Consider the following 10,008-nt stretch of genomic DNA (forward strand, 5'->3'; position numbering starts at 1 on the left):
ATCATCATTAGGAAAAGGCTCCATTAGTTTCGGAGGCTCTCTCCTGTATTTGGATATTTTTCTAGCCACATTTCTACGTATTGTGATGACAACATCACTTGAACAGACCAATTCTTTAACAGGTTTCGTGGAAATTAGAAATACAATCCTGCTATTTCTTTTATTTCATTTTTTGTTTTTTTTTTTGTTAACAAGTAATTAAGCTATCTTAATTAAGCTATCAAAATTCTGTGTGAGGCGGCGCTACTGAGTTTGGGCTGGCTGCAGGAGTTTCAGAAAGCTAGTGGAATGGAGAAATGGAGAGGCAGCGTAGCAATGGGCAGTCACACCGGTGGTCCAAACCGGCGCCGGGGTGGGTGAAATGCAACACTGATGGGGAGTATACAGCCTCCACAAGGGCAGCAGCGTTTGGGGTGGTGTTGCGGCAAGAGAGTGGCAGTTTTGTGGCTGCTGCAGCTGCTCCCCTTAGACAGATGACTTCTCCTTTCCATACAGAGCTGATGGCTCTTGTGGAAGGGATGAAATTTGCTGAAACCTTGCATCATGAGAAAGTAATCTTTGAGACAGATTGTTTACTGCTAGTTCAAGCTCTTGCAAGGGAGGAAGAAGATTTATCTAGTGTGGGATTGCTCTTAGATGAAGTCAAGGAGTTCCTACGTCGTAAGGTAGAGTTTGAAGTGTTGTATACTCCTCGTGAGACTAATCAAGTTGCTCATAATTTGGCAAAACATGCTTCGAACTCACTAGAGAGCCAAGTATGGTTTGTTTTTGCTCCCAATGTATAAGGGATGCCCTTCTCAGTGATTGTAATCACTAATGTCTCAATGAAGCTTCACTTTCAAAAAAGTAATTAAGCTATCTTCTGATAATTACTAGAACTCAGTTAAAAATTAAACAAAACAGTTGTTTTAGTTTTTACCATCTAGTCATTTTCTTTGTTCAGTTGCTAACTTGTCATTGAGATTCTTACCACGTCAACAAATGCCCGTGCCGAAGTAAAGTAGGAGACAAAATTCATTTGGCATGGACTACTCACAAGTTTTTTAAAAAATGATTCCAATTGCAAAGTTTGTATATTTTGTTTGTAGAGGGGTGAGAGTGAGAGTCTCTAACAGCTAGTTAAATACAATGTAAAATGATTTATAAATTATAATACAAGTAATAACAATGGAGGTTAAAAGATTGATGAATATGGATGTCGGCTCAACACATTACAAACTTATGTAATTGCGTGTATATTTTGAATGCACAAAATGCATTCATCAACAAATTAATAATTTTGTATTATAATGTATTGAACCGACACCCATATGCAAGTATTGTATGTTTTGTTCTGATTTATTATGAAATTAATGAAATCTTGACAAAATGGTCATCACAGGTCCATGGTATTATCCGCACTGCATCACACCTGAATTTATCACAAATAAAATACTCCACCTACTATATTAATAACCAAAGTGAGCAACATAGTACAAAAGGTGAGCAACTCCAAATTGGGTGAGGAAGTGAGGGGTGAGGATAGCCAAAGAAACTGACCATGTTCTGATTGAAACTCCTCCTCTCCTCCCTTCTGCTCCTTCAATCAAAACAATGTCCATTTCCATGTCCTTGTTCTCTCCGTCAACCCATCTCCCAACTCTCTCTCCCTCCTCCTCATACCCAAAACCCCATTTCACCCTCAAGCCTTGTCTCTCTCTCAGACCCAAGACCCCTCTCTTCACCACCAGAGCCTCAGCTGAAAATGGTGCAGGAGCTGCTGCTGCTGCCACAGCTGTGGAGGCAGAGCCCAAGGTCCCCGAGCCGGTTGCGGCCAAGAGTGAGAGCTCTAATGGGTCAGCTGGGCCGGCTGAGGAGGAGGTGAAGGTGGTCAGTTTGTTTGAGGACGCCAGATGGGTCAATGGGACTTGGGACTTGAAGCAGTTTGAGAAAAGTGGCAAGACTGACTGGGATGCTGTTATTGATGCTGGTGAGGCTTCTGGGTGTCTCTCTTTTTTGGACTTTACTTGGTTCATTCTTAGTGTTTGATGTTCTGTTTCTGTGTTTGTTTTTCTTGCTGATTTATCTGTGTTGACAGTAATGGCAATTTTAGTTATGAGGAACAGTGAGTGGTAGTTGAGAGGGTTTGGGTGAGGGAGAAGCACTGGAGGATGTTTGTGTAGAATGGGGGCTGGAAGTGAAACACCCAAATGGGTTTAATTTGGTTTATAATTATGCATCTTCATACTTGATTTAGAGCAATAAAGACATGGTTTTTCCCCCAAAGTTTTGAAATTTAGATGAAGGGATTTCGATTTGAGTTCTCGGGCATCCTCGAGATCATTGGCTTTGTCTCAGGCATTACTAGTTTGATCCTCAAACTTGATTCTGCTTTGTTTTCTTATGCTGGCTTTGGTCTTTCCTTGTTTCTCGGTAATAAGTGTATTTGGGCTCCATTTGGAAATTGGAAACATCAAGTAGAAGAGATTGTCACCTCAGATAAGGTGTTCTCTGTTGAGAATTTATACTTGACTTTGCATTTTCAAGATTTAAATTTTCATGTGAGTGAAGATTGAGCAAGTTGTATTCCTATTTCACTTGTTGGTTCTATTTACATGACGTGCTAGAGAATCAGGTGCTGCTTGAAATAGAATAGAGTCAAAGGGAAAGCATCTCTTAGATGTTTGTGTATTCTTGTGTTTTGCTAAACAATTTTGTGCATCTTCTTGTAAAACTTATTACAAAGAGGTAGAGTCTGTGATTCTATCTAATCGTTTCATTGACAAATAACCTGTTATGCTAACTTTATCCTTCCTGATAATTCAGGGATTACTTGATTTCTAATGCTCAACCTTGCTTAAAAACTTTCAGAGGCTAGGAGGAGAAAATGGCTCCAGGATAACCCAGAATCGTCCAGTAATGATAACCCTATACTTTTCGACACCTCAATTGTACCTTGGTGGGCATGGGTAAAGAGATACCATTTACCTGAAGCTGAGCTACTCAATGGTTTGTTCAGATCCACTTTTGTTATATGAATTGTAAACCCTGGACAGCACGTCAGCACATGTTCCTCAAACTAATCGGTTATGTGCTCTTTTACGAGTTTTATGCAGGTCGTGCTGCCATGGTAGGTTTCTTCAGTGCTTATCTGGTTGATAGCTTGACTGGAGTAGGCCTAGTTGATCAAATGGGCAATTTTGTCTGCAAAACATTACTGTTCGTAGCGGTGGCAGGAGTACTTCTGATCCGCAAGAACGAGGATGTTGAAAAACTAAAGAAGCTGCTGGATGAGACAACGTTTTACGACAAGCAATGGCAGGCAACCTGGCAGGATGAGACTCCTGGCAATCCCAAGTAGTAGTCTTGAGTTTGCCTTTTGAAATTTGAACTAAGGCAGTTTTCTTGTGTCTTCCTTGTGTTACTGTAGTTTTTCTGTGCTAGAGGATGAAAATTGTATCTCGACCATTGTACTTTTGCTCATAAATTTATTAGTAAATGTCTGTTTACAATGACAAATTACTCTTGAAATTTTGTGTGGATCTGTATTTCTTGTCTCTTGATAGGGTTATCTTAGCTTTCATTATACCCTGGTTGACCAACAACAAATTATATGCCGATTACCTCGATAACTATGAGTGACCTCCCCTGAACATCACCCAAACGAGGCTTATAAGAAAGTGGAATGATGCAAAAGTTGAGACCTATAGAGGGGAAGCTTGTTAGCCAAACCAGGTCAATTTTGTGCATGAATGATAAGTCGCTTGAAATATTCTGTTACATAGGTCACTAGTAAAAAATATGATTAACCAGAGGGGATCCTGTAATTTAGAAGCCTCTACTAGAGCAGAATAATGGATAGGGGATTGACCTACCCAAACCTATAACAGGATGATGTTCAGTACACAGAACCCTCTATTCCTAGTGAGTATTACATTGAGAATGTGGAGGACTCCAAAAGCATGTGTGAGCTTAAGCCTTTTTAGCCATATGCACCATCGGGGGCTGCTACAAGACTACAAGTCCAAGCAAGCTCAATGCTCAAGGTTCAAAATCGGAAGATAGGATTATTGCCAAGGGTGTTCTGAGAGATTGTGATAGAAGATCAGCAAATGAGCAAATATGAGTTAAAGAAGAACAGAAAAGATTTGGAGTGCAAATTAACCAAGTACTATTGGTCTTAAAGCCTCAGGTGTTCATCTGTAGTTTGCTCTTTGCAAATTCCGATCTTAAAATGAAAACCTCATGCGCACATTCATACATTGACTGAAAAACAAACAAGTTCTTTTACTTCTTTGTAATGACAAGGAGAAGCATCTGATAAGCCAACAGGAGGAGCAAATAAAGATAAGCTAGCTCATGCTTCCCAGCCCCTCAAGAGGGTAGCGCGTGCAACCCGGTTCACCCCAAGGGTAAAAGCTCCCATTCGCAAGTTGCAGTCATGAGTTTGACACATACTCTTGATGTCAAGGAAAGCTTTCTGCATGTACCTTTTAAGCTCACAGTTTACTTTCTCTTCTTCCCACATAAAGCCTTGAATATTCTGCAGAACAAATATGGGTGGAGTTGAGCCCTATTAGTTCAGAAACATATTGATACATGTGGCTGATGGGAACATATCATTGAAGTTTGATTGCCCAAATACATTCTTCAGGCATTTATCATACCTGAACCCATTCAAAGTAGCTCACAGTCACACCACCAGCATTTGCATATATGTCAGGGAGAATAACAACTCCCTTCTTGGACAATATCTGAGGGAGAGGAATTCTATTAAATATGTAACTAAGCAACCAATGCCTATATAACTTGGTCAAATGCAGAGGCTTATTACCTCATCAGCTTCAGGGTCAGTGGGGTGGTTTGCAGCCTCTATAATGAACTTTGCCTTAACATCAGCAGCATTATCCCTTCAATACAAAATATAAGAAACTATGATCAACAACATGAAAAATTCAAGGAATAATGGAATATATCGTATCATGTATTCTTAGTGAGGCAGAATACGCACTTGTTAATGACTCCTCCTAAGGCACATGGAATGAGAACATCACATTCGTGAAGAAGCAAGTCATTTGGGTCCATAGCCTCTGCACCTTGGAATTCCTTCAAATTTGCATTGCTCTCTTTGTGTTTCAGTAGAGCTGGGATATCAATTCCACTTGTGTTCCTAATTGCACCACTGATGTCACTAACAGCAATGACATGACCCCCTCTATCATGAATCAACTTGGCTGCCCATGCGCCCACGTTTCCAAAGCCCTGAGATGTATCAATGAGATTTCAGAACAATGTTCTAAATGGTCAGATGTAGAATGCATTTTCAAGTCATCACATATAAACCCAGGAAAAAGAATGTGATTGTTAAGAAATACCTGTATAACAAACTTCAAGCCAGAAATTGACTTCCCAAACTCAGCAAGTACAGCTTCTGTTGCAAAAACCACCCCAAGTCCAGTTGCAGACTCCCTTCCAAGTGAACCCCCAAGATCCTAATTGGCAGCATCAATAAAAGAAATAAAATTATAGTTTTACTTAGAATAAGATTGTTTATTCTCTTGTGGTGCAAGATACTTACAATAGGTTTTCCTGTCACAACTGCAGGTGAGTGCCCATGAAACTTTGAGTACTCATCAAGAATCCAAGCCATTGTCTGTACACATAAAGAATTAGGATAGTGTATTATGACCGCAAAAATCACACATAGTCGTCCTTTGAAACCAAACAAAGTCCAGTCTCGATTCAGTGTGACTGCAAAAAAAGTACCTGCGCATTTGTTCCCATGTCAGGGGCAGGAACATCCCTGTGAATTCCGATGAGATCATGGATCCTCTGAGTAAAAACACGAGTCAAACGTTCTAACTCGCTGATACTCAGGTCCCTTGGGTTGCAGCCAATCCCACCCTTAGCTCCCCCATAAGGAATATTTGCCACAGCTGTCTTCCATGTCATTAGTTGAGCTAGAGCATTCACTTCATCCGGGTCAACCTTGCACCATTGTAATTTGATAGTTCAGTTCTCGATGAATATTTGGATTACAGGTCAGAGTACATACTTGAAATCATTTCTAGACACAACATGAGGGAAATCATGCCAGCTCATTGATCCACAAGATCACCACATTGGGTCACATGGGAGCACAAAATAGAAAACTGCTTTGAATATAGACTTTTCAGTGCTTAGAGATTCAGTATATAGAAATGATGGCAAAATTAGCAAGTGAGATAGAAATTCTGTATGAAAAATATCGTTCATTCAATGTTCATCATATCCATAAAGAATTAAATGCTGAAAGTATCAATTCTATTTATTTAAACACAATGTATAGGGTATTTACAGCTAGTTGAACGTTTTAGAGCAATTATACTCTTATTTGAGGCCATATAAAGAAAAGCTCTAAACAAACAGATTATGTTTCTAGATTCTCTAGCAGCTAGCAGCACTGCATATGCTGCTGTAATTCGGTAGGTAAAATCTTAATGATACGAATGGCAGTAGCACTTGCCATGCACAACTGTACATATCATTTTACTTTGCCTAATTCGTGCTTATAAATTGAATGCAGCAGTTAATTCAACTACATGGATTGCTCAGATAAGTAGAATTCAATATTACCATGGTTTACCATGATAGTGTTGCTTGATTTATAAGGGAAACAAGCCAGCAATTTTTCATATCGACACAGAACAAATAAAGTAGAAATGGGAAAACAGAAAACAACAACTTCACTTATAACACTTAATAAAATCAGAAGACGACAACCCAAGACGTACTGGATTGACCTTGCAAGCATGCATAAAACAGAAAGAAGTTTGGAGTTCACATTCTGTAACCGCAGTTAACACCGTTACGTAAGTCACCAAACCAATTAATAATTGCTTATCAGTAGATCAATATCGCAGTATTAAACATTGTCGTTTATTGAGCATTTATAGTGCACTGCTCAGAAAAGGGAACCAATAGTAATCTGGATAAAATACATTTAATTGTTCACAAATAAGCAACTTAAATTCCTATTTCATAAAGTATCTCGAATAATGAGTTGAACTGAAGTGAATGTATTTTCTCTCGAATGTTCTCGAATTTTGAAGAGGGAAGCCAACCTCCCTGATCAGAAAATCGACCAAGTTAAACATAGCTCCCAAGCCACATTGACATACCTCATCAAACAATTCAGAGAAACAAGGGTCTGGCATAACAATCTATGGAATCACAATTCCAATTTCAACCAAGGGCATGTGACCATCAAGATTGTAATCACAAGCATCACCAAAATGTCCAAAACTGGACCAATAAATTAGATCTGGAAATCAAAACTAGAATCCAAATCTAAACAGAGATCCCATTCCCCCTTAATTTGCTCATGCATAATCTCAGACAGTCTAAATCCACTTATACAACAGTCAAAATCAAGTATAACCAGTGAAAGTTCTTAACTTTATTCATGTAAAGATTTCAACATTAACACAGAATACCAAGAACATGAAAAAGAAAGATCAAAGAAGTAAGAAATATAACCTCAGGATGGTAACGAATTCCTCCTTTCATTGGGCCACGAGCATTGTCATGTTGGATTCTAAATCCCACATAGGAAACCAGACTGCCATCATCTTTTGGAATAGTACACTCAACCTGCAAAACCAACATCATATAAAAATCCCAAAAACCAAAAAAACAAAAAGATCAAAACTTTATGCAAATGAGAGAACAAGGTTACTTTGATTTCTCTGAAGGGAATCAAAAGACTCTTCTCAAGCTTCTCATCCAGCCCAAGAATGCGAGCTGCATGGCGAAAATTGCGGTTGGTGGCTGCAAGAGCATTCATGGCTGCTTCAAGTGAATGAAACAATGAAGACCCAGAAACTGAAAGCAACCCACAAACACCAGGACAAGGTCAGCAGAAGAGTGAAATGATATGTGGGATTGTATTTGGGGGAGGTTTATATACAATGCAGGTGAAGAGTAAAATGGAAATTTATTTATTCAGCTATATATATCCATTCTTGGGAATTGGTATATAGTTGTTTTTGACTAATGGGACTGAGGGACTCTGACAGGACCTTTTCTAAGTGCATGAGATAGGTTTGTTGCGGATAGTGACAGACTGGTTTGAGTAGGATATGACTGAGTGTTTGTCTCTGTGGACTATTAATCTACGGCCATTATGGATTTGAAACTGAAAATTTAAGAGACGGGGACCTTATTATGGTGACCAAAACAAAGTCAGCTATGGCAATGAAGTTTCAGTGTTTTATTACTCCGAAGTTTTTTTAGAATGGAAATTACAGAATAAAATAAAAGAAACCCTTCTAATAAAAGATAAAAATGATTCTGATTTATTAGGTGTGCGGTGTACCTTAAAATTGAAAGCAAATGTGAAATGACGTAAAAATCTTTCATTTGTTTGATGAGTTGTAACGAGTCTTAAGCCTTCCTTCTCAAGGGTGGATAAGAAAAGATGTGCATGTGATTTGTGTAATTTGGTGGTAGCTTGTCTATGTGATTTTCTTACTTATTGTAGGTTGTCATGTGAAATTTATACCTGAGTTTTATAATGTAAGTTACTAGATTTTCTCACTAAATTTGCTTAGTAGAAAGAAGTAGAGAGAAAAAGGAGTCAAAGAGGAGTCCATGGCGTCAAAGCCATGTTGTTGCCGTAGGGGGTAGACAGCTCCAGCCCTAAGTGGTCGGTCATGCACAGTCTTGGGGCCATGAGGCGTATGTGCTTCTCCTTTAATTGATTTTTGGTTCTTACTTCTCTTCGTTTTGAAGAATAGATGTCCGTGTGAAGTGTTTAATAGACTGATCATCATATCAAGACCTGGGTGTCCCAAACGGTCATGTAAAAGCCTATATGTGTCAGAATCCCATAAATCATTTCGCATGACATGACTGGATTTAATGACTCGAATAGTGGTTGCATACAACCCACTAGAGCGACACATAAGTTTCTAATACTCGTTTATGTCCGTAGTCATTAGAGGTGATGCAAATGAACTCTTGTCCATTCTCACAATGTGTTTCCACATGAAAACCACTGGCTCTTATATCTTTCAAATAAAGTTCGAATTAAGGTATGTCCAAGACATTAAGTAAAATAATCGACACTTTATTAATAGCCAATGATTACATCAAAGTTTCTTAACCAACGTCTAATCCAAAATAAAGTCAAACTTAGACAAATCGTAGTCACTCAATCCGTTTGATAATTCCAATCAAATATGACCAGGGAAGTAGAGAGAGATGTCGGTGGAGCGAGGCTCTCTTAAGTACCACTAATCTCAATTACTTTCCTAGACATCATACTTCATTGGATGTGCCACTTGAGAAAGAGTTAATACAAAATTGTCATTTATTAATTAAGGCATAATTGCCATTACATAATTCTTGGAAAAATAAAAGACTATTTAATCAAAATCTGCGGCATCAACATGGTTATTTTCCTCGCCAGATTTGAAGTCTGTAATGATGAGATTGACGTCATTGTCATTTCCATCATCTCCTTTAGCTGCGAGATGAGCCTCATGCTCTCTCATATCTTTATACACTTGTATTGTGCAGCTTTATTTTTCCACTCTCATTCTAGTACTTAAACTAATGCTTTAAAGATCCACATCTATAGCATTACCTCCTCCATGGACGTTGGTGGCGACACCACCACTATCGGTGACGCCTGTTTTGCCTCTCCCACGTTGGCTAATGTTGCCACGTGTCTGCTTATCAATCTCGCAGTTTTCCTTCCTTTGTAGGGCGGTTGTATGAACCCACACGTCCATTTCGTTGGCCCTTAACTTTTTTGGGTTCCGCTCCTTGCGCCCTTCTTTAGGTGCGCTATTATAATTCACCTCGTGAACGCTTTTAGTTCCAACGGGCCTTTGAATTATAGTTTTTCACGAGTATGTTGTTAGCTTTCTCAGTAACTGACATAAGTTGATAAAACCTCGTAATCCATCTAGCATTGCACACAAGCCTATTGCTTGGCAATCATTAATGCTGAGATGAGGAAGGTTGAGAGGATTTTTCTCAATT

At 38.9% G+C, this 10,008-nt stretch overlaps 2 protein-coding genes across 2 annotated transcripts; one reads left to right on the forward strand and one right to left on the reverse strand.

The window, feature by feature from the left end:
* Positions 1 to 1,466: 1,466 nt before the first annotated feature.
* LOC112180561 (light-harvesting complex-like protein 3 isotype 1, chloroplastic) lies at positions 1,467 to 3,498 on the forward strand. The gene is made up of 3 exons (XM_024319117.2): positions 1,467 to 1,969; positions 2,851 to 2,988; positions 3,096 to 3,498. Exons 1-3 carry the CDS (start codon positions 1,594 to 1,596, stop codon positions 3,338 to 3,340), a joined length of 759 nt encoding a protein of 252 aa, XP_024174885.1. The 5' UTR covers positions 1,467 to 1,593; the 3' UTR covers positions 3,341 to 3,498.
* A 694-nt stretch (positions 3,499 to 4,192) lies between these two features.
* LOC112179885 (glutamate dehydrogenase 2) lies at positions 4,193 to 8,063 on the reverse strand. The gene is made up of 9 exons (XM_024318377.2): positions 7,697 to 8,063; positions 7,498 to 7,611; positions 5,746 to 5,967; positions 5,558 to 5,632; positions 5,355 to 5,471; positions 4,991 to 5,241; positions 4,814 to 4,889; positions 4,647 to 4,733; positions 4,193 to 4,522 (listed from the first exon to the last, which is right to left on the reverse strand). The coding sequence occupies exons 1-9, from the start codon at positions 7,802 to 7,804 to the stop codon at positions 4,337 to 4,339; spliced, it is 1,236 nt and encodes a 411-aa protein (XP_024174145.1). The 5' UTR covers positions 7,805 to 8,063; the 3' UTR covers positions 4,193 to 4,336.
* Positions 8,064 to 10,008: the final 1,945 nt, after the last annotated feature.

This window comes from Rosa chinensis, chromosome 7 (genome assembly GCF_002994745.2).
Source record: "Rosa chinensis cultivar Old Blush chromosome 7, RchiOBHm-V2, whole genome shotgun sequence".
NCBI classification, from domain to species: Eukaryota; Viridiplantae; Streptophyta; class Magnoliopsida; order Rosales; family Rosaceae; genus Rosa; species Rosa chinensis.

Coding starts and splice junctions, on each gene's coding strand:
- LOC112179885 (XM_024318377.2), bottom strand. CDS start 7,804: ATGAATGCTCTTGCAGCCACCAACCGCAATTTTCGCCATGCAGCTCGC. Junction 7,612..7,696: donor TTCCCTTCAGAGAAATCAAA/GTAACCTTGTTC, acceptor TTGGTTTTGCAG/GTTGAGTGTACTATTCCAAA. Junction 4,734..4,813: donor CTGACCCTGAAGCTGATGAG/GTAATAAGCCTC, acceptor CCTCTCCCTCAG/ATATTGTCCAAGAAGGGAGT.
- LOC112180561 (XM_024319117.2), top strand. CDS start 1,594: ATGTCCATTTCCATGTCCTTGTTCTCTCCGTCAACCCATCTCCCAACT. Junction 1,970..2,850: donor GGATGCTGTTATTGATGCTG/GTGAGGCTTCTG, acceptor AAAAACTTTCAG/AGGCTAGGAGGAGAAAATGG. Junction 2,989..3,095: donor TGAAGCTGAGCTACTCAATG/GTTTGTTCAGAT, acceptor AGTTTTATGCAG/GTCGTGCTGCCATGGTAGGT.